The 18,188-nt window shown below is 43.2% G+C and overlaps 1 protein-coding gene across 23 annotated transcripts in view; it reads right to left on the bottom strand.

Moving 5' to 3' along the window:
* Positions 1-1,829: 1,829 nt before the first annotated feature.
* Positions 1,830-18,188, bottom strand: part of CCDC77 (coiled-coil domain containing 77) — a 52,711-nt gene continuing 36,352 nt past the window's right edge. For 20 of the 23 annotated variants that reach the window (XM_055095214.2, XM_063593258.1, XM_034935096.3 and 17 more), the window contains 8 exons: positions 15,241-15,337; positions 13,370-13,442; positions 12,158-12,246; positions 10,790-10,938; positions 5,877-6,096; positions 3,692-3,817; positions 3,438-3,590; positions 1,830-2,698 (listed from right to left, as the gene is read on the bottom strand). In XM_055095214.2, coding sequence (XP_054951189.1) covers positions 2,552-2,698; positions 3,438-3,590; positions 3,692-3,817; positions 5,877-6,096; positions 10,790-10,938; positions 12,158-12,246; positions 13,370-13,442; positions 15,241-15,337 — 1,054 coding nt within the window. In that variant the 3' untranslated portion in view covers positions 1,830-2,551. The remainder of the gene's footprint in view (positions 2,699-3,437; positions 3,591-3,691; positions 3,818-5,876; positions 6,097-10,789; positions 10,939-12,157; positions 12,247-13,369; positions 13,443-15,240; positions 15,338-18,188) is intronic. The other 3 variants (XM_063593260.1, XM_063593257.1, XM_034935084.3) reach the window with 1 other exon arrangement.

The following is an 18,188-nucleotide window of genomic DNA, read 5'->3' as shown; positions in this document are numbered from 1 at the left end:
TTGTTGCTGACTTTTTGACGACAGCCATCCTAGTGAGCGTGAAGCGGTATCGCATTAGTTTCCATTTCCTTAATGATGCTGAGCATCTTTCCACGTACTTATTGGCCATTTGCGCGACTTTTTTGGAGAGATGTCTATGCAGATCCCTGGCCCATTTTTGAATTGGGTGTGTGTTTTTTTAATTTAGTTGTAAGAGCTCTTTATATACTCTGGATACTAGATTTTCTCTTTCTTAATCCTCACAGTCACTCTGCTGAAACAGGTAGCTTTTTGTCTCTTTTACAAGCGAAGAGACTAGAGCCTGGAGAATTTTAGTAAGAGGTGTGATTGAATCCAGATCTGTGATTCTCCAAAGCCTGTACCCTTTCCACTATTTTATGCTGCTTCTTGGTGACAGAGTTTTAACCGATTGTGAGGTTTAAAGAGTGGCCACACCAGTGGGTGGTTAATATAAAGATGAATGTTATTGGAATTGAGACCAGGATGTTAGAAACATTATCAACTGATTGCTGAAGTCAATGGTAGTAGGTCTCAGAGTCATTTGTAAGTAAGTTGGATTATATGATATTTAAGGTTGCTTCTTACTCCAAAATTCTCTAATTTAATAAGCCTTTTTGTTTTGCCAGCAACAACAAAAGTAATAGTCAGGAAAAGCCAATTCCCTAAGTATTAGGACAGAAGGAAGAATCATCCACTTCTGTAAATCTCTCTGAGACCTGGGAGCAGGGCACTCTAAGAATTTTTGTCCCAACTGATCAATGAAAAAAACTGATCTGCTATCACAGGCTTTTTCTTTTTTTTTGAGACGGAGTCTCACTCCATCACCAGGCTGGAGTGCAGTGGCGTGATCTCGGCTCACTGCAACCTCCGCTTCCCAGGTTCAAGCAATTCTCCTGCCTCAGCCTCCCGAGTAGCTGGGATTACAGGTGCATGCCACCACGCCCAGCTAATTTTTCTATTTCTAGTAGAGATGGGGTTTCACCATGTTGGTCAGGCTGGTCTCAATCTCGTGACCTCGTGATCCACCCACCTCGGCCTCCCAAAGTGCTGGGATTACAGGCATGAGCCACCATGCCTGGCTGATCACAGACTTTCTCAAGAAAGGTAACAGCTTCTGCGTGCAGTACAATCACCACCTTCCTTTACACATTGTTAACCATTTTAAATATGAAAACCTGGGTTCTCTCCTTTGTCCTGGGTAAATCAGAATGATGCTATCTTAAGCAAAGACCAACTTACTATCAAGAGGCTTTCTGGGTATGGAAACAACTATTTTGTCCCAAATGCAATTTGCCTAAAAACGGATGAAGTTTTAGTGTCATCCCCTTCGTACTAGCTTTGTTATCTCCAACACTAGATGATTTCAAAGGAGTAATTTAAAAAAACTTGTGGGCTGGGTGTGGTGGCTCACACCTGTTATCCCAGCACTCTGGGAGGCCGAGGCGGGTGGATCACCTGAGGTCAGGAGTTCAAGACCAGCCTGGCCAACATGGTGAAACCCTGACTCTACTAAAATAAAATAAAATAAAATAAATACAAAAATTAGCCGAGCATGGTGGTGAGCGCCTGTAATTCCAGCTACTTGGGAGGCTGAGGCAGGAGAATCACTTCAACCCGGGAGGCGGAGGCTGCAGTGGACCGAGATCACGCCACTACACTCCAGCCTGGGTGACGAGAGTGAAACTGTCTCAAAAACCCCCCAAAAAACCTTGTACACTTGCACAAAACTGCAGAGGCCATGGAACAAGAACGTAAACTGAGCTGCGTGAGTCATTAACGAAGCATAAATATAGTATTGAGAAGAAGTTACAGAAAACTCAAAGAAAATCTTTTGAATGAAATATTTTATTGAAAATAGTTAATTTAAAATATATACATCATTTTTCAGAAGCCATGTTACTGATAAAAATATCAAACTTTCCATACAAGCATCATCTCAGTTTCATCCCCTTGGCAAAGTGTCTCCTTAATCTTTCCAGATGGACATTTCGTTTGAGTCTCTAGCGCCCTCTGGTGAAACACCATGAAATTGCCCAAAAACGTAATTCAGGCTCTGCTCATGACGGAAGGTGAAACAGCAGAATGAGCGCCTATTTCAATGTGACAGGTTGTGATGTGCTGCCTTCTCCCCGAGCTCAGGAGAAAGGCAGCCTCTGTGAGTGCTTCTCTCTCTTTAGGGAAAGTATTCTTCCCATGGACACTCAGCCAAGCTTAATGCAAAATACCTTCTTCCTAAGTTTTCATCATCACTGCCTTCTGAAAAAACAAAAACCGGTCAATACAGACAGGATAAATAATGAAAGCCTCCAAGTCACTCAGGACCAGGCCCCTACTCCTTGCAAATGTTAAAAGGACAGCAAAAATGATAAAGCAAGCTGAGTATGCAAGAAAAGCTTTCCTAGTGGTCCCCGATTCTTCAAGCTGTCTTTACAATAATGAATACCACCACTCTAGTCAACTCAGGTTTACATTTTCTGGCAGCAGATGACCTTGTCCTCAGGTTTCAAGAAGCACATCTCTTCTAAATGGGGGCCATTTCCAAAAGTAGACATCAACAGAGTCTAAGTTCATTCTCCAGACCAAACACTTTCGACTTAAGATTCTTCAGTTCTCCTTGTATCTTATGTGCCCGTCTATTGCTGTCACGGACCTCACACAGAAGGGCAAGATCCTGGTTTGCCCGGGCATTAACTGTTGCCTAGGGGTTTGAAAAAAAAAAAAAAAGAAATGATGATGGCATATGCCAGGGGAGCGATATCAGTCAAAAAGACACAGCTATGCTAGCTCCTTTTTGTGAGATTTTGAGTACATAGGATAAATTCCATCCTTTGTTCAGTGGCTAACTAAAGAAGGAAAATGTAGAATTAAGGCAGAAATCTCATGAAAATCCTTCCCATGCAATAAAGGAGGCTTGAGGTAGAGATCAATGAACCATGAAAGAGGAGTAAGAGAGGCCAGGATAAGCGACACTACTGGTAAGTTTGTCACAGAATGAAAGCAGGCATCTCCTCTTTTCTGCAACTAACCTTGTCTGGAACACAGGCTAACTGGCTAAATCTCATTAAGAAGACACTTGAGGCGACTTGTATTCTAAAGAACTGTGTCTGCTGGAAAAAAGTACTCTATCACTCAATTACTCACCTTCCCCAACTGTAAGACAGACACGATTCTTTAATCTACTTCTTGAATTAGGAGGGATGACAATCTGTTTAGCTTACATCGAAGTATGAATGATGCAGTCGTTCAATGATTTCAGGGTCTTTTTATTTTCCCTCTAGCATGTTCTTGAACTAAGTTTCAGGGAGGCTTGAAGATGGTGATCTGTTAGTGTTTACCAGCAGGGAAACAGCACATCCTTCTTTTCAGGGGCCCTCGTGACCATGTTCCCTCACTTACACCTCTTCTCTCCCTCGTGGCAATTCAGGACCAGCAATTACCTTATACAACATTTGCTCCAAGTCTTTCAGTTTCTGTCGGAGAACTTTAATATCTGTCTTAAAGCCTTCTACTTCCAGGATACGTCGACGCTCCAATGCCTCATAGCGTTTTGTCATTATCTGTAAACGCTTCCCCATCTTGTTAGTGCGATCCTAAATATGGGGAATGGGAAGGCATTTACGAAGGTGACGGAAGCATCTTCCCCAGCCATCTGCACTTCCTACTCCATTACAAGTGGCAGATAATTTTGTACCTTGAAGATCTCTCTCCTCATTCCCTCTTCCTCACGAATTCGGGCAAGTTCTTCTTCTAAGGAAATGCACTGCTCTTGGTACATATTGGACAGCTTTTTCTCTTGTACTAACTTATCTTTTAGGGACTACAAGTCAAAGGGACAAAAAACATTAACACTCAGTTCTACAATTCAGGTAATTCAAGTAGCTTTTAGGCAAAGAAAGAAAGAAAAGAAGGGATTTCCAGAGGTACAAAATGAGTTAAGGAACCACATGACAAGGAACTTTGAGGAACATCTGAAAATCTACTTCTAGACCAGTCTCTTAAGCCCTTTTTCTAAAGTGTACACAGTAAAAATTAAAACAAATATTTTTGGCTCTGGGAAGAGTCAGATAACGGAGCTCAGAAGCTGTCCCAAGGAAGACATTACAATATATGTTTTGGGCTACATTTCTAAAGTTCTTCTTTAAAAAGGAAGAAATATGAACAACAACGCTTATTATACATGCCCTATTGAGCAGTTAAAATGATCTTTTAAAAACCCAAATCAGATCATGTTACTTATTTCAAATACATAACACTATTGAGAGCTAAGTTCACACTCTGTACCATGATGCACAAGGCCCTCCACAACTGGCTGCTGCCAATGCTGGCTTCTTAAAGAGCGTACCACTTCCTCCTTATCTATTCCTCTACAACCATGATGACAGCCTTCCATTTCCTTGAACATACTCCAGGGCCTATAAACTTGCTCTTCCCTCTGCCAGGAATGTTCTTCCTCAAGGTCTGTATGGCAAGCTTAGCCCCATTTTTCAGGTCTCAGCAAAAACACTAGATATAAGAGAGTGTCCCTGTGCATTCCTTCTATTAATACAATGGACTTCCAGCAACTACATATAATCTTCATGTAATTCTTTTATTCCCTTAATACCGCATTTTATAATCTATAATTTTTTCTTTCTTTTTTCTTTTCTGAGACGGAGTCCTTGCTCTGTCACTGGGCTGGAGTGCAGTGGTGCAATCTCGGCTCACTGCAACCTCTGCCTCCCAGGTTCAAGCAATTCTCCTGCCTCAGCCTCCCAAGTAGCTGGGATTACAGGTGTCCGCCACCATGCCTGGCTATTTTTTTATATTTTTGGTAGAGACAGGGTTCCACTGTGCTGGCAAGGCTGCTCTCGAACTCCTGACCTCGTGATCCACCCACCTCTGCCTCCCAAAGTCCTTTTTTTTTTTTTGAGATGGAGTCCCACTCTGTCGCCCAGGCTGGAGTACAATCGCATGATCTCAGCTCACTGCAACCTCTGCCTCCCGGGTTCAGGTGATTCTCCTGCCTCAGCCTCCCGAGTAACTGGGATTACAGGTGCCCACCACTACGCCCCAACAATTTTTGTATTTTTAGTAGAGACGGGGTTTCACCATGTTGGTCAGGCTGGTCTCGAACTCCTGACCTCAGGTGATCCACCCGCCTTGGCCTCCCAAAGTGCTGGGATTACAGGTGTGAGCCATCGCGTCTGGCCTAATCTATAATTTTCTTAGTTATTTGCTAATGTTTCTGTTTTTTCTCACCCATTAAAATGTAAACACCATGAGGGAAGACCTTGTTTAGATTACTGTAACTCTAGGGCCTAACCCATAGTACGAGTGCAATAAATATTTGTGTTTTTTTGGGTTTTTTTGTTTGTTTTGAGACACAGTCTCGCACTGTCATCGGGGCTGGAGTGCACTGGCACAGTCTCGGCTGACTGCAACTTCTGCCTCCCGGGTTCAAGCAATTCTCCTGCCTCAGCCTCCCAAGTAGCTGGGATTACAGGCACCCACCATCATGCTCAGCTAATTTTTTTTTTTTTTTTGTATTTTTAGTAGAGACGGGGTTTCACCATGTTGGCCAGGCTGGTCTTGAACTCCTGACCTCACGATTTGCCCACCTAGGCCTCCCAAAGTGCTGGGATTACAGGCGTGAACCACCGTGCCCGGCCAGGAGTACAATAAATATTTGTTGAATGAATGAATGAATCAACAAGTCTAATATTTTGAATCCCCAAATACTACAACGATCAGCTGCTCTTTGAAACCTAGTTCTTGAGGCAGCTGCTACCACAGCTTCCTGGACTGAATGGATCTTACATTACAAATTGTAGGTTCTTTGGAATTCCTTCAACTCTCCCAGAAAAATAAACAACTTCGTTAAGACATAAGGACATTACCTTAATATATTCACTTTGAGCATGGTGACTCTCATGCATAACGGGCAACACTTTTCCAATTTTATCTTCTTTCTTCTTACACTGCACCCTATATTGCTTAATCTTTGACATCAAATTATCTTTTTCAAGCATCCATGACTTCTCTTTATTTTGGTTTTCAGATCTGAGTTGCAGAAAATCTTTGGTGCTCTCATAGAGCAGTTCTTGGGTGTGGTGAAGACTAGGAAAGAAAGTATAAATGCAGACATGAGGATGCGCACACAGCACACCTGAAAGCAAGGATTATTCCAAAATGGAAGAGAGTGGTTCTTTTAAAATGGTGTGATATATAAATTTTGTAAAATATTAGCAGGTTTAAAAATCTGATCACTGGCAATCTTACATGTTTTACTGGGCAAAGTATAATGTATCTACCCATGCTCACTGGTTCATAGACTGGTCTTTACAGGTACTTTCCTGAGTGCTAACTTCAGATTATATGATTAGAAGGACTACAGGGATATTTACACATAGCCTGCGTTAACTATGGACCATTCCTAGGAATAAGACAAGGAAGAACTAAATCACAGTGTTCTGACAAGTTAATACAAATTCTATAGTATCAAAAACAGCTTTGCTTTTGTGTATGCTGTGCTCCATGTAGAACTGCCTATATCAAAATCTTATCCTTTGTTTATTTTAAAAAGAACTTTTTTTTCTTTTTTTTTAAGACAGGGTCTTGCTCTGTCACGTAGGTTGGAGTGCAGAGGCACAATCACAGCTCACAGCAGCCCTGACCTTCTGGGCTCAAGCAATCCTTCCGTCTCAGCCTCCTAAGCAGCTGGGACCACCTCCCAGGGCGTTTGCCAGCTCATTAAAAATTTGTGTGTGTGTGGAGACGGGGTCTTGCTATGTTCCTTAGGCTTGTCTGGTCTGGAACTCCTGGGCTCATACACTCCTCTCGCCCCAGCCTCCCAAAATACTGGGATTACAAGTGTGAACCACTGCACCTGGCCTACTTTTTTAAAAATCAACTTCCTGTATGAAGTCATTTCCAACAACTTTAGCCTATTTTAATTCCTCCATTCTCTGAAACTCCATCCCAGGTTAATGTTCCCTTGTCTTATAATTCAACACTTGCTCATCTGTCATATTTTAACTGTCAACATGCACTTTTTCCCAGCCTGAGTGAAAGCATATACCTTATTTATTATTTTTGCCCCAATGCCATGAGATTGTCAAGGATAATACTAACTACAGGACATACACAGGCAGTTAACAGATTCATGGTGACTATTTCCTGAAATTTAGGAATAGACAACGTCTCTATCTTTAAAAAAAATATCCCTGGAAGTTAGCAACTCATCAGTTTAACATTACCACCTAGAAAAATGCTATACTGAATGATCTGGCTGCTTGCAAGAGTATTAAATACCATGAAGCAATCACTGTATTTTTCTACCAAACAAATAATGTGAGATCCACTTATTTTCATGAGTAACAGAGTACACAGATAAGAGGAAATGACAGCAGAGTGCCAAGCACACAGTAGAGTAAATGTCACAAGGTGAATATATACAGTCAGGTATGTGTGCATGTGCATATAGAGAGAGATTGATTCAATTACCACAAGGATCTCTCTCACTTTCAATGAGTTATTTTATTCTGTCTTACATTATGTTCTCAATCTGAAACTGGGAAAGTATGGGCTTGTTAAAATACAAGTAGCTTGAAAGTGATACCCAAAGGGCAGTCATTAATGGCCCTGGATTTCATGCCCTTCTTAGGAAGATCCATCTAATGGAAGGAACCGATCATGTGCTCAGATATGAGGATAATGCTAAACAAGGAAGGTTACTGGTATTCTGGAAAACAGACATAAAATTACAAATTACTATGACAATATTAAAATATCTGTCCCTTAAAAACAAAACCCATTGAAATGTCAAGATGCTATACTTAAGTGCAAAAATACTAAAAATAAAAATGAAGGTGGAGAAATACTGGCCAAATGCAAACACATTATACTATGTTAAAAGAAACACAGCAGACCGGGCGCGATGGCTCACGCCTGTAATCCCAACACTTTGGGAGGCTGAGGTGGGCAGGTTACCTGAGGTCAGGATCGAGACCAGCTTGGCCAACATGGTGAAACCCTGTCTCTACTAAGAAGGAAATCCCAGCACTTTGGGAGGCCGAGGGGGGCAGATCACGAGGTCAGATTGAGACCATCCTGGCTAACACGGTGAAACCTTGTCTCTACTAAAAATACAATTAAAAAAAAAAAAATTAGCCGGGCGTGGTGGTGGGCACCTGTAGTCCCAGCTACTCAGGAGGCTGAGGCAGGAGAATGGCGTGAACCCGGGAGGCGGAGCTTGCAGTGAGCCGAGATTGTGCCACTGCACTCCAGCCTGGATGACACAGCGAGACTCTGTCTCAAAAAAAAACAAAAAAAGACAAAGGATCAGCAATAGGAACAATTTAAACAAAGGAATAGAGTTTGAATTAATGTACTAAGAATGAGAGTGCAAGGCTGGGCACAGTGGCTCATGTCTGTAATCTCAGTGCTTCAGGAGGCTGAGGTGAGAGGATTGCTTGAAACCAGGAGTTCGAGACTAGCCTGGGCAACATAGCAAGACCCCATCTCTACAAAAAATAATAAAAATAAACCAGGTTTGGTGGTATGCACCTGTAATCCTAGCGACTTGGAAGGCTGAGGCAGGAGGATTGCTTGCGCCCAGGATTCAAGGCTGCAGTAAGCTATGATCACACCACTGCACTCCAGCCTGGGCAACAGAGTAAGACCCTGTCTTCACTGGAAAAAATGAAACAAAACAATCAGACAGGAGATATTTTCCTGAGTGCTAACTTCAGGTTATATGATTAGAAGGACTACAGGGATATTTACACATAGCCTGCATAAGTACGGACCATTCCTAGGAATAAGACAAGGAAGTACTAAATCGTGGCGTTCTGAGAAGTTAACACAAGTTCTGTAGTATCAAAAACAGCTTTGCTTTTGTGTATGTTGTGCTCCATGTAGAACTGCCTATATCAGAGAGCAGAGAATGGACTCGAGGGGGTTTTTAGGCTTATAATTCATAGGGTTTGGAATTAAGGAATAAGAAAGTTAAGAGTTGAAGATGATCCTGTGGTTTCAAGCTTGGGAAACGGAATACACGTGATACCATGAAACTAGATGAAACACAGAAAGAAGTAGGCTTGAGACGGGGATGGGAGCATTTGGAAACGGAATACATGTGATACCATGAAACTAGATGAAACACAGAAAGAAGTAGGCTTGAGACGGGGATGGGAGCATTTGTTGGGAGAAACAACAGCGTGGTTTCAGTAATGGTAAATCTGACATGCTCAAACACATTCAACTGAGGATGTCCTTATGGCATAGGTCTGGCCACTGGAACCAGGCAAAAGGGTGAAGGGGTTAGACAGGTAGAAGAACCAAGAAAGACAGGTGCTGCAGAAATCAAGGGAAATGAATTACAAGGAGGGGCTGATCAGTGATGCCAAACATGCAGGAAGATACTAAGTATAATAAGGACTGAACTGAAGAGATATACTGGTCTCAGAAGCTAAGAGGTAGGCCAGGCGCAGTGGCTCATGCCTGTAATCCCAGCACTTTGGGAGGCTGAGGCGGGTGGACCACCAGAGATTGGGAGTTCAAGATCAGCCTGGCTAACACGGTGAAACTCCGTCTCTACTAAATATACAAAATTAGCTGGGCGTGGTGGCACACGCCTGTAATCACAGCTACTTGGAAGGCTGAGGCAGGAGAATCGCTTGAACCTGGGAGGCAGCGGTTGCAGGGAGCCGGGATCACGCCACTGCACTCCAGCCTGGGCGACAGAGTGAGACTTAGTCTCCAAAAAAAAAAAAAAAGAAAGAAAAGTTAAGAGGTCAATGGTGACCCCAGAACCCCAGAAAGGGCATGTTTAGTAAAATGGTGGGGATGAAGTCAGACTGCAGACAGGTAAAGAAAGGTAAGCAGGTTAGGAACAAAAACAATGAGGACAGAGTTTGCCATTTTTTGTTTTTATTTTTTCAGATTTTAAAAATAACCTTTTTTTTTTTTAAAGTATGTGCATTATAGGAAACTAAAACACACACGAAGCAAAGAACAAAGTCATCCACAATCAGAAGCACTTTACAGTTTGTAAACTGTAAAGTTTACAGGACGTTCTAGGTCCTGCGTGTGTGTAGACACAACATCCAATTTTATGGGCTTGAGATCGTACAGTATGTATCATGCTGTTTCACACATCATAGATATTTACCAATTCAAAATCCCAAAGCTATATGAGTATTTTGATAACCAAGAATACACTACACCAACTCAATCTGTTAGAAAAAAATATAATCCTGCCTTTCTTGGGACAAAAATTTCATAGAAGCCAAAAATGATAACACGTCTCTAGATAAAAGCACCGGCAGAGTTCCGATTAAAATACTGAGTGTGCAGTTTTTTTTAGATATGTAAACTCATGTTTTCCATATTCATGAAGGGGCAAACAAAAGAAAAGGGTCTTACTACATTGAGTCAGATAGTATATCAGTGGATAAAAGAACACTTTTTTTTTTTTTTTCGAGACAGGGTCTCACTCTGTCACCCAGGCAGGAGCGATTACAGGCGTGAGCCACTGCACCTGGCCTAAGAACACTTCTTAGCCACCGGAAGCAAGCTAAAACACCAACATGGATTAAAAGGAGCACGTGAAATACTCATCAGCTCTTCAACAGCACGCCTGGAAAAGCGAGGTACTCACCTACGTAGAGGCGGGGGTTTCTGAGGAAGACAGTCTTTTCAAGGCTCCCTTTAGTTCTATGACCCGCTGTTGTTCAAGTACAAAATGTTAACTTTTAAGTCACTCAGAAAAATACAATACCCGTTAGGTACAGCTTTCTTAGACACTCACTTTTTGGTTAGCTCTTTGATTTTGTTCTGATTTCTCTGGTGCTGAACTTGTATTTCCTCAAGGTGAATCCGTCTGTCCTCAACGAGCCCTTCAATTTGTTCTCGAGAAAGTTTGGTCTGCTCTCCCAGCTGAGCCTGCAGTGCTTCCACCTAGACAGGCCAAAAAGGGGTGAGGAATCCAGCCCTACTTCCACTTACTTCATACCTCTAGGAAAAGTGAGCCTTTCTCCAGAAAAATTAAAACACAAACACAAACAAAAACATCTCAATCCTAATCCTCTTGTTCATTTCAAGACAAGGTCTTGCTCTGTCCCCCAGGCTGGAGTGCAGTGGGTGTGATCATAGCTCACTGCAGCCTCAACCCCCTGGGCTCAAGCAGTCCTCCCTGCCTCAGCCTCCAGGACTACAGGTGTGTACCACCACACCCAGCTAATTTCATTTTTATTTTTTGTAGAGATGGGGACTCACTATGTTGTCCAGGCTGGTCTCGAACTTTTGGGCTCCAGCAATCAACTCGCCTTGGCCTCCCAAAGTGCTGGGATTACAGGCATTACTATGCCCAGCCCAGTTCCTCTTAATGTCTTATAAATGGGGTTAGGCTATACAAGAGTAGATTCTTTGTCCAAACGAAACCCAGCATCTACATCACACAAACAAAGCTACAAAATCCAGTTTTCTTACCCTGTGATTTTTGCCTTTTCACTATCTCCCTTGACTGTCTCCCTTTAAGACACCCTTCCTGCACAGAAGCAAAATGACTCTTTTCTTAGTTTTTGGTTTCAAAAAGCAGAGCAAAATGAATATAATGTAATTTCCTTCTCTGTGTCTGGTTGTCATGACTCCACATGGAGATACTGGCCAAAGGCAGAAACTGTCATTTAAATCAACAGAGATTTAACGCAGTAAGGACAGAAACTTTAGTGCAACTAGATGAGAAATCATGGTTCCAAATGACACATAACCAGGAGGTAAGAGAACAGTTCATTACTTTCCTAGACTTTGGAACCTAAGCACTAAATAAATGAATATACCATCAAATGTTGATCTGTCAGCATAGACAAGCTTCCCTCTGCAATCTCTGCATATCCCTAGGCCAGTGAATTCTTACCTTGTAATGGTTTTGGTGGATGGGGCTTAGTATATTGAATTGAAGGTTCAGAGTAGCACTTTAAGAATGTTCAAATAGAAAAGGATGGTTTCAAAATATAAGCTCTTAGAAATTAGGAACAATCTCAATTCTCTTAACCACGTGATGCTTAGATGTAACCTGTGTGCAAGGAGATACTTATCACATGACACTGAGGGTATGTTACGTAGAGCTGCACCTGTGGATAAAAGCCATCTTGGTCTGCCAAAATACATTCTTTACCTGTAGGATGAGTGTCTGTATGTCTCTTTGGTAATGCTCAGAACTTTCTTTTCTCTCTCTCGATGGTCTTCTTTTGCTTATTTTAGGATCTAAAATAGAAAACAAAATCCATCAAGAAGATTTTACCCAGCTTTTCTGTGTGCTTTTGAAATATCAGCATTTCCCGCGCAGAGGAGTTCAGATTCATTTACCTGTAAGGGTAATGAAGGGGTTCTCACTAATGAAGGGATTCGGAAGACAAAGGGAAACATCATAATCATAGTGCTTAACTTTTCAAATAGGAATCTCTATAAGGGAACTCTGCAGGATGTCACCTAAATAATCATATTCATCTTCTGGCAGAATCAACCACTAAATTTTCCTTAGAATCAACCACTAAAATAGTTGTGTCTATTTTCTTAGTAAATCCTATTCGATCAGAATAAGGCCAGGTGTTGTGGCTCATGCCTGTAATCTCAGTGCTTTGGGAGGCCAAAGCAGGACAATCACTTGAAGCCAGGAGTTCAAAACCAGCCTGAGTGACATAGTGAGAACCCCTTCCTACACAAAGTAAAATACAATACAATAAATTAGCCAGGTGTGGTGGCATATGCCTGTTGTCCTAGCTACTCAGGAGGTTGAGGTAGGACAATCGCTTGAATCTGGGAGGCAGAGGCAGCAATGAGCCAAGATCGCGCCATTGCACTCCAGCCTGGGCAACAGGAGCAAAACTCTATCTCAAAGGAAAAAAAAAAAAAAAAGAACTGAGCAAAATTTACTTCCTTGGATGATTCAAGAAGCTCATTAAGACATTAAACCACTAAAGGCATCATTATGAACATCAATTATCACTGTACAGTAGGAAAACATTTCCAATTGTGTGCGCTGTTTTTTTTTTTTTTTGGAGACAGTCTTGCTCTGTCACGCAATGGCACGATCTCAGCTCACTGCAACCTCCACCTCCCAGGTTCAAGAAATCCTCCTGCCTCAGTCTCCCAAATAGCTGGGATTACAGGCGCCTGCCACCACACCCGGCTAGTTTTTTGTATTTTATGTAGAGATGGGGTTTCGCCATGTTGGCCAGGCTGGTCTCGAACTCCTTACCTCAGGTGATCCACCCACCTCAGCCTCCCAAAGTGCTGGGATTACAGGCGTGAGTCACCGCGCGCGGCCTGCACTGTGATTTTCAATTCTGCATTGATAAGAATTTCTAATAGGTTATATGGTTGTTACCTGCTTTGAAAGCTGAAGATTCACTCTGCTCACATTCACCTACAGCCTGGATAGTCTTTTGGAGAATGGTGACCTGAAGAAGCAAAAACTGGTATTGAAGTTAGCCTTCCTATAAACGTAATATTTTACTTTTCAGCCTTAGTTCTGCAGATTGAACACTAGAAGTTAAATTAGTCAAAACTGATATGATTATATAAGGATGTCATGCACATGACAGACCACACAGGCAAAGTAGCAAACTGGATAAAACCCTGTGTTGACAATATAAACTTAAAAAAGTAGGCCGGGTGTGGTGGCATGTGCCTGTGGTCCCCGCTACTCAGGAGGCTAAGGTGGGAGGATTGCTTGAGCTTAGGAGCTTAAGGCTGCAGTGAGCTATGATCACTCCACTGCACTCCAACCTGGGCGACAAAATGAGACTTTGTTTCTAAAAAAATAAAAATAAGGCCAGGTGCGGTGGCTCATGCCTGTAATCTCAGCACTTTGGGAGGCCAAGGTGGGCGGATCACCTGAGGTCGGGAGTTTGAGACCAGCCTGACCAACATGGAGAAACCCCATCTCTATAAAAAATACAAAATTAGCCAGGCGTGGTGGCATATGCCTGTAATCCCAGCTACTCAGGAGGCTGAGGCAGGAGAATCACTTGAACCTGGGAGGCGGAGGTTGTGGTGAGCCGAGATTGCACCATTACACTCCAGCCTGGGGGACAAGAGCGAAACTCCATCTTGAAAAATAAATAAATAAATAAAAATAAATAAACAAAATTGCAGGGCTATTTAGTAATATATGATTAAGAACAAAAACAAAAACAGCCTGGGGCACAGTGGTGTACCCCTGTAGTTCCAGCTACTTGGAAGGCTGGCTAGAGTGGAAGGATGGTGCTTAAGCCCAGAAGTGTGAGTCCAGCCTAGGCAACATACCAACACCTCAGCTCTAAAATTTTTTTTTAATTTTTATTATTTTTTTAAAAGCAGCTCTTTGGTGGGTGTGGTGGCTCATGCCTGTAATCCCAGCACTTTGACAGGCCAAGGTGGGCAGACTGCTTGAGCTCAGGAGTTTGAGACCAGCCTAGGCAACATGGTGAAACCCCATCTCTGCAAAAAATACAAAAATTAGCTGGGCGTGGTGGTGTACACCTGTAGTCCCAGCTGCTTGGGAGGCTGAGGTGGGAGGAGTGCTTGAGCCCCAGAGCGGAGGTTGCAGTGAGCCGAGATTGCGCATTGCACTCCAACCTATGTAACAGAATGAGACTTTGTCTCAAAAAAAAAAAAAAGTAGCTCTTGGCCAAGGACCTTTAGAAAACAGAAGTATACATATACAGATATGTATCAAAATGCTCAGGAACTGTTTATAGAAGTGAAAAAATAGAAATAGTATACACAGACACATAACTATTTCTATAGGAATGAAAAAAGAGATGGAAGTATATACACCAAACTATTACTAATGGATTATCTCTGGGGTATAGGATTGTGAGAACCTGCCACTTTTATATGATGGATTACTATACTCTGTGTTTGTTTTTAATAAAGACCATGGATTACATTTGTAATCAGTATAAACAAAGATTTAAAAAGAAACTTAAGCATCAAAACTTTCTCCCACACACAGTCTGCTCCTGCTTTCCTCTCTGTCTCAGCTAAAACAGCCACCCCTCTGTGCTTCAGGTTTCTAAACATTGAAATGGGGTAAATAATGCTACTTCCCAAGGTTTTTGAAGAAAAATGCTTTAAAAACTCAGGCAAACAAGGCACTGTGATGGCTAATTCTCCATCTGCCTTCTCCAGCGGATACTAAAGTTCTTCTGATGATGGGCCTTAGCCTGTGACTTGTAAAGCCACACTCACCATGCTACACCAAAGATTACTTACTTTGTGAGGAGGCTCCTTACAAAAATAGGTCACTTCTCCAGCATCTGTTCCCACAAGAGCCAAGAGATTCTGAATCTTTTTCTTGTCTTCTAGCTCCCTGCAATTCTCATGGAAAGCAAGCACATATTATTAAATGTCCCAAGTAAGTAACCTTTTTCTGTTTAAAGGATCTCCCTTCTATTTTTTTTAAAACAATAGTAACCCCAAATTAAAACAGTAACCTCAAATTAAAATTGAATAGTTTGTATCTAGACTTCAGCTCTACTTCGTAAAACATCAGGTATTTCCATTCAGAGAAAAGGGGCCAGGGCACTTCTTAGCTAATTCTTTTTTTTTTTTTTTTGAGACAGAGTCTCGCTCTGTTGCCCAGGCTGGAGTGCAATGGCGCGGTCTTGGCTCACTGCAACCTCCGCCTGCCGGGTTCACGCCATTCTCCTGCCTCAGCCTCCCGAGCACCTGGGACTACAGGCGCCCGCCACTATGCCCGGCTAATTTTTGTATTTTTAGTAGAGACAGGGTTTCACTGTGTTAGCCAGGAAGGTCCTGATCTCCTGACCTCGTGATCCGCCTGCCTCGGCCTCCCAAAGTGCTGGGATTACAGGCGTGAGCCACTGCGCCCGGCCACTTCTTAGCTAATTCTAAAAGGGAATGGTAGTGGCTGCTGACGGTTACTGCTCAGATCTTGCTCTTCGGGGCTGATGGGCTCATTCTGCCAACTGCCAGGAATGCTGCCTGCTGATAGCTTGTAGTTGAATCCCCAGACAAGGGAACTGCCTCACCCAAGTTTCTGCCTCTCATTCCTCAGGGACAGCCCATATCCAGTGCCTGGTCAATGAGGAAACACACAAATCCAATCCCCTTGCTCAGTTCAGGGTATCTCTGAAGAGCCATCCCAGCTTCAGAGACCCCTGTCGTGTTGGACGAGGCCTGCTGCAACTGAATCCCAGTTTAAGTTCCCTCACTTCCCAATAAAATTCCTGCAAGCAAATCTCCACTGTACAGTCTGTTTCCCAGAGAACTCAACCTAAGATAGCTTAGGTCTGGACTGGGCCAAGGAAGCAAACGCTAAAAAGGGATTTCATGCCGGGTGTGGTGGCTCATGCCTGTAGTCCCAGCACTTTGGGCTGAGGCAGGCGGATCACCTGAGGTCAGGAGTTCGAGACCAGCCTGGCCAACATGGTGAAACCCTGGTCTCTACTAAAAATGCAAAATTTAGCTGGGCGTGGTGGCGTGCACCTGTAATCCCAGCTACTCAGGAGGCTGAAGCACAAGAATCACTTGAACCCGGGAGGTGGAGTTTGCAGTGAGCCAAGATTGCACCACTGCACTCTGGCCTGGGCGACAGAGCAAGACTCTGTCTCAAAAAAAAAAAAAAAAAAATTAATTAATTAAAAAAAACAACATAAAAAGGGATTTCAGAGCGACTTGATATGGAGATGGTTTATAGAACGTGGCGTTTCTAGCAGCAAGGTAGATGGGTAGTCAACAGAGTATAGCTTAAACAATAAAAGTCAAAGACGGAAAAGAGGCTGAGGGCTGCACCCCAAACAAAATCACAATCTCTGACTCATTTTTCAGGCCCGAGTCCGTTTTTTTTTTTCTTTCCGAGGCAGAGTCTCGCTTTGTCACCCAGGCTGGAGTGCAATGGCATGATCTTAGCTCACCGCAACCTCCGCCTCCTGGGTTCAAGCAATTCTCCTGCTTCAGCCTCCCGAGTAGCTGGGACTACAGGCGCATGCCACAATGCCCAGCTAATTTTTGTATTTTTAGTAGAGATGGGGTTTCACCATGTTGGCCAGGCTGGTCTTGAACTCCTGACCTCGTGATCTGCCCGCCTCAGCCACCCCAAAGTGCTCGGATTACCAGCCCCAAGTCAGTTTTAAGTCCTAGAGACAATTACCTAAAGAAGAGGCTGGAACTCCTAGAAGGTAAGACCCTGCGACACCACAGAGTAGATATTCATGGTAATGATTCCCCACATCCTCCAAAGGGTCTATAGCCATTTATTCAAGTAACTGTATACTGGGGAAGAGGAAAGACCTGGGCATTTTAAGGACTGCTGGATACAGGGTCTAAGCTGACACTGACACCAGATAACGTGAAGCATCATCATGGCACTGGGGCACGTGGGGACCATGGAATAAATGGAATTGTGGCCCACGTCCACCTCACAGCAGGTCTACTGGATCCACCAAATCAATGGGCATTTCTTCAGTTCCCAAATGCTTAAAATGGACATACTAGGTGGGGGACAGTACCTCCAAATTAGCTTCTTGGCTTCTGGGGCAAGCTAAGTGAAAGCCTCAGAAACTGCCCCTCCCTACCCAGTCAAGACGATCAATAAAGACCTAAAGAATGCAGAGGTGGAGGTCCTTATGAAAGCCTCATTTCATTCCTCAGTATGACCTATACAAAACCAGATGGATTCTGGAGGATAAGAGTAGACTACTACCCAGTAGGTCCCAATTTCAGTCATTGTGCCAGATGTAGCACCTTTGCTAGAACAGAATTACTTAGTCTCAGGCACATGGTAAGTGGCCACTAATTAGGCAAATGGATTCTTTCCTATCCCTCAAAAGACCAGAGGCAGTTCACATCATGTGACATGGACAGCAGTGTGCTTTTATAGTCTTTCCCAGGGCCATGTTAACGCTTTTACTTTCTGTCAATACAGTATAAAAGAATCTGGGCTGGGCGCGGTAGCTCACACCTGTAATCCCAGCACTTTGGGAGGCCGAGGCGGGTGGACCACGAGGTCGGGAGTTCGAGACCAGCCTGTCCAAAATGGTGAAACCCCATCTCTACTAAAAAGTACAAAAATTAGCTGGGCGTGATAGCGTGCGCTGTAGTCCCAGCTACTCGGGAGGCTGAGGCAGGAGAATCACTTCAATCTGGGAGGAGGAGTTGCAGTGAGCTGCGATCACGCCACTGCACTCCAGCCTGGGTGA

The sequence above is a fragment of the Pan paniscus genome, chromosome 10, assembly GCF_029289425.2.
Source record: "Pan paniscus chromosome 10, NHGRI_mPanPan1-v2.0_pri, whole genome shotgun sequence".
Taxonomy (NCBI): domain Eukaryota; kingdom Metazoa; phylum Chordata; class Mammalia; order Primates; family Hominidae; genus Pan; species Pan paniscus.
This window is presented reverse-complemented; position numbering and strand designations above follow the sequence as displayed.